This window comes from Erigeron canadensis, chromosome 5, assembly GCF_010389155.1.
Source record: "Erigeron canadensis isolate Cc75 chromosome 5, C_canadensis_v1, whole genome shotgun sequence".
In the NCBI taxonomy this organism is placed as follows: domain Eukaryota; kingdom Viridiplantae; phylum Streptophyta; class Magnoliopsida; order Asterales; family Asteraceae; genus Erigeron; species Erigeron canadensis.
This window is the reverse complement of record NC_057765.1, coordinates 29,132,991-29,137,461: the sequence shown is the minus strand read 5'-3', so window position 1 is coordinate 29,137,461 and position 4,471 is coordinate 29,132,991. Positions and strand designations below refer to the sequence as shown.

Here is a 4,471-nt window from a genome sequence, read left to right as displayed (position 1 = left end):
GAGTTTTTTCTAGGTGCTATATGTATAGATAATAATAATAAAGATTTTTTTATTAAAGATCGGTAATTTTTTATTAAATAAAATTTTTTTAAAAAATTGAGGATTAATAAGTAGAGCGTATTAGGCTAAAGGAGGGGATTAGGGTACGTGTTAAGTATATCCCCAACCCCATCTTTTAATTATATTATACATAGATAGATGATATTGATCGAGTGTATATATATATATATATCAAAAATCAAAACTATGTTATTTACTAGTAAATGTTTTCTGAAGATACAACAACTAATGTTTTCTAATGGAGCTTAAAAAATGTCATTACAGGGTCATAGACAACCTCTTTAGCATTTACAGCGAAAACGAAATCAGCATGTGCATAATCTTCCTCGTACTGTACGACTAGCTTATCCGGGTCGTGATCCTTGACGTTTTCAAGCAGCGTTTTGACATCTTCAACATCTGAGAGGGCGTCCGCCCCTCCATAGCTCAAGTACATTGGAAAGTCTTTGGGTATGCCTCCCATGTCATAAACTGGAGGTGTAGATTGCCCGTAATGCTTTTGGTTATCATCAGTGTTGCCATAGTCATACATTGTAATAGTCCCTCTACGGATCACTGTACAAATTTTAAATAACAATCATTGATCACCCAAACATATCGTAACCAAAGGATGATGATCTGTATATCACTTTTTAACATTATTTACAAATTTATAAATCTAAGTTATCTTCAATTAAAAATTATATTATATATATATATGGTCACCATAGCTTAGAGAAAAAAATAAGTCTAACATTTGATCTTAACCACTCAAATTAAAGTTCAAATTAATCTCAACCTTTGAAACTAAAAGTCAAACATAGATATTTTAAACATAGTAACTCTTTTATGTATTTATTATACCTTCTTTAATCATGGTAATTATTAAAAAAAATTATTGTAATGGACACCAATTTGAGACTTATATTTAACTACTTTTTATTTTAATTTCCAGCACACAAAGTAACACATTTATAGACTAAAGTACTAAACAATATTTAAAATATGAACTTAACAAATAGTATATAAGAAGTGTGGCTTACATATTTTCTAAATAATAAAAAAAAAAACATTACCATTTAATTGAGAGATCACATGTCAAAAGTAATATTTAAAATTGCTTTAATCCTACTGTTATAAATTGTAACATAAAAGTTTAATTAAGAGTTTATATGTCAAGTAAAAATATTAAAAATGTTACTTTCTTGAATCTAAGTAGAAAGTCATAAGAAATAATAATTACTTGACTTTACATTTTAAAGCTTTCTATACAATATATATATATATTTGCCATTTTATGTCATGTTTATATCAAAACAAACATATTAGTTCAGTACTATATGCGGTAACAGGGTAATGGTAACTAGCTTTAGCAATCATCCATTTTGAAATTTGATTGTTATTTAATAGTGGAATGTTTAAAAGAGAAATGGTTAGGTTGAATAATTATATACAGATCGGTGGCGAAGCTTGAAAATTTTCAGTGGGGGTCGTGATCTAATTTTCTTTTTTCCCCTAACGCTAAAATAGGGGTCGAAACCGAGTATATCGAAATTTTTCTACACGAAAACAATATACACCCTACATTGCAAAAAAAATTGGGGAGGGGGGGTGGCTTAAAAGCTACACCCTTGATACATATAATATAAATATTATAGCTATAAGGTAGAGACTTAATTATGGTATAATGACTATACTTAACGGTTTAAAACTAAGACCAATCATATACATTGTAGTAGGTCTATTAATCGGGTTGATCTGCATACACTTGGTGGATTGAAACTTTATGACCCCAACTTAACCTAATAAAAGTTTGTATAGAGTAACTTCAACTCGAACCTGAGTCAGGATCTACCTAAACGATCTGATTGATATGTTGATTTTAGGTGGGTTGGTGGGTTGATTTCAGGTCACATGGGTTAGTAAAGGTAGGTAGCAAGTTAAATGGGTTGGCGGTTTAATCCCAGGTCATGTGCGTTGGTGGGTTGACAGGTTAATTCCAAGTCAAATGGGTTGTAGGATAAAATGAGTTGGTGGGTCGACCTTTATAAAAATATTATCTACATCTGTTTGCAGGTTGAATTATTAACCCCAAAAGTCAACCTGACCCCAACCCAAAAAAATCAAGTTTAAGTTGCTTTTACAACCCTAACCCAATTTTGCGAGTCGGTTTCAAGACGAAATTCGGGTACGATCGAGTATTGACAATTTTAATATATATCAAAATGATTAAATTTGGGTAACTCTCTAAGGAGGATCTGGTTAGAACAATTAAATTTAAATCAATTTGTAGATTTTACAGTGCATCTTATACCAATGAAGACTTTAATGTAAGATTATCTGTTTAAGTTTTTATGAGATAAAGTTGATCGTGTTTTGTATACTTATCAATATACTTTGTTGTTTCTAACCCGGTCAAAGACCGGGTATAGATCTAGTTTTTATGTGGTCTAGCTACTTTTTCGCACTTAGGAAAACATTAACCAAAGATTTGAGAATTTGCTTAAAATTTGAAGCTCGTGGCTTTCATAGCTACGGAAATTGAAGGTTGGAGTTTTACGGTCAAAGTTTAAAAATAAAGACTCAAAAAGTCAAACTTGGACATATAAAATGAGACGGGGAAGTAAGAAATTTGCATAGATTATATTTTGTACTTTGAGCAAGATGGACCATGTTCTTAGTTGAAGTAGACTGCGGTTCATGTTCAAGAAACTTATCCGTCATGGAAGAGTTAACACAGCAGTTCTGCCCTGCATTCAACCCGAAACAACAAATTTGTTTATGTTGGTTTTATTACAGGGCAACAGATTTGTAAGTTTATGCGAAAAGTACCCGTAAAGGATGTCATCAAGTTGCTGCAATCGTTGCCAGGCATCTTGCAAATAGCACTCAGAAGATCAACAACAGCTTGCCTGTATACAATGGTTTTAAAAATTAGTCACTTTAGTAACTGGAGTAAGCTAGGTACTAATTTAGGAAAGAAAGCAACGTTCTTACCCTCTTGGAGCGAATTCATGGAGGCCTAACCAATATAACGCCTGTTATAAAAGGAGATAATGTTTAAATGACAAATTTTGTGTTTCAAAGCAGTGAAAAAGGAGAGATTTACCTCGCCTAGGAAAGCATCAGCGCCAGCTTGAGCAAGAGTTGACGACACTTGACCTAAATAGGCTATGGGGCTAAGCAACACCGCTGATCTCAACATATTCAATGTCTGGTCTTTTGAAAATGCAGAAAACGCAATCAAAGTTCCCTAATAAATCACCATATATGTCACATTGATACACAAATCAAAACATAATTAGCAACGGTTTAAAGGACAAAAGGCTTCTAAACAATATTAGTGACACCACCATTTGGTGTAATGCAAACTTACCAAGGAATGACCAACATAATGTAGATTTTGGCCAGTTTGATCGTGCACAAACTGGATTGTTGCCGGAAGATCAAACTCTACTAATTCATCCCATGACCATTCCCAATAGGCCTGCCAACACAGCTAAAAGTTACAACTTACAGCTCAGGGAACCAAAAAAATGTTACAACTCTCTAGAAAACAAAAAAAAATGTGACATGATTTAGAAAATAGACCGGATCACTAGGACTAAGTGACGTATGGCCACGACTAAAATTAGTTCCACGAGTGTTGGCTATCCACACATCATAACCATTATCTGCCAACACAAACCCAAGAGATTCATCAGGAGAGTTCAATAACCACGTCCCGCCATCCTGATATATAAATATCAAAACATCAGTTTCTGCTCAAGAAAACATCAGTGTATTATTTAGAATGGCAAACTACCATAAGAACCCCGTGTTGTAACAAAACTGGAGGCTTGTCAGCCTTTGTACCATCTCGACTTGCTGGAATTCGTTGCATACTCAGTATGTAACCATCCTTCGTCGTCACCTAAAACAATATTTTGATTCAATTTGTTCAGTTTAAGTTACACTTTATCATCAAGAGGTTCAATATATATATATGCAAAATATCACAAAAATGTCAAATATTGCTTATATTATACCGTGTGTTGTTCACAAGTGTAGCCTTCTGTCTCGATCATTAAGCTACATAGGCCAACCGCGTTAACCATAGACGATGATGACTCATCCTGTGCCGTGAATGAGTTCAAGTTACGCGCAGCTTGAGAGGCAGAGATTATGTAAAGAAACACGATAACTGAAGTGGTAATTGTATAAGCAGCCATATTTGTTAATTTTTTTCTGTCACATTGTATATCCATCTCATAATATATAGCAAAGACATTGATTAAAAAACAAATATCGATCATAGTTAAATACGAAGCTCGGTTCGTGATTCTTGGACCATTTGTTTAACCTTAATTAACCTTGTGTCTATAATCAAGATTTCGTTGCTGCCACGCACGTACGTCACGAAGGTCTAGATAAAATTAACAGAGTGCTCATA

At 33.5% G+C, this 4,471-nt stretch overlaps 1 protein-coding gene across 1 annotated transcript; it reads right to left on the bottom strand.

Moving 5' to 3' along the window:
- Positions 1-295: 295 nt before the first annotated feature.
- Positions 296-4,250, bottom strand: LOC122601513 (triacylglycerol lipase 2-like). Its single transcript, XM_043774268.1, has 9 exons — positions 4,068-4,250; positions 3,845-3,952; positions 3,631-3,771; positions 3,416-3,526; positions 3,149-3,292; positions 3,037-3,077; positions 2,872-2,951; positions 2,694-2,789; positions 296-615 (listed from the first exon to the last, which is right to left on the bottom strand). The coding sequence occupies exons 1-9, from the start codon at positions 4,248-4,250 to the stop codon at positions 296-298; spliced, it is 1,224 nt and encodes a 407-aa protein (XP_043630203.1).
- Positions 4,251-4,471: the final 221 nt, after the last annotated feature.

Bases quoted from the DNA above. Each gene is read 5' to 3' on its own strand.
- LOC122601513 (XM_043774268.1), bottom strand. From the start codon at position 4,250: ATGGCTGCTTATACAATTACCACTTCAGTTATCGTGTTTCTTTACATA. The intron at 3,293-3,415 runs GTAAGTTTGCAT...GTGATTTATTAG, and splicing joins ATTATGTTGGTCATTCCTTG to GGAACTTTGATTGCGTTTTC. The intron at 2,790-2,871 runs GTACTTTTCGCA...GGTTGAATGCAG, and splicing joins CTTGATGACATCCTTTACGG to GGCAGAACTGCTGTGTTAAC.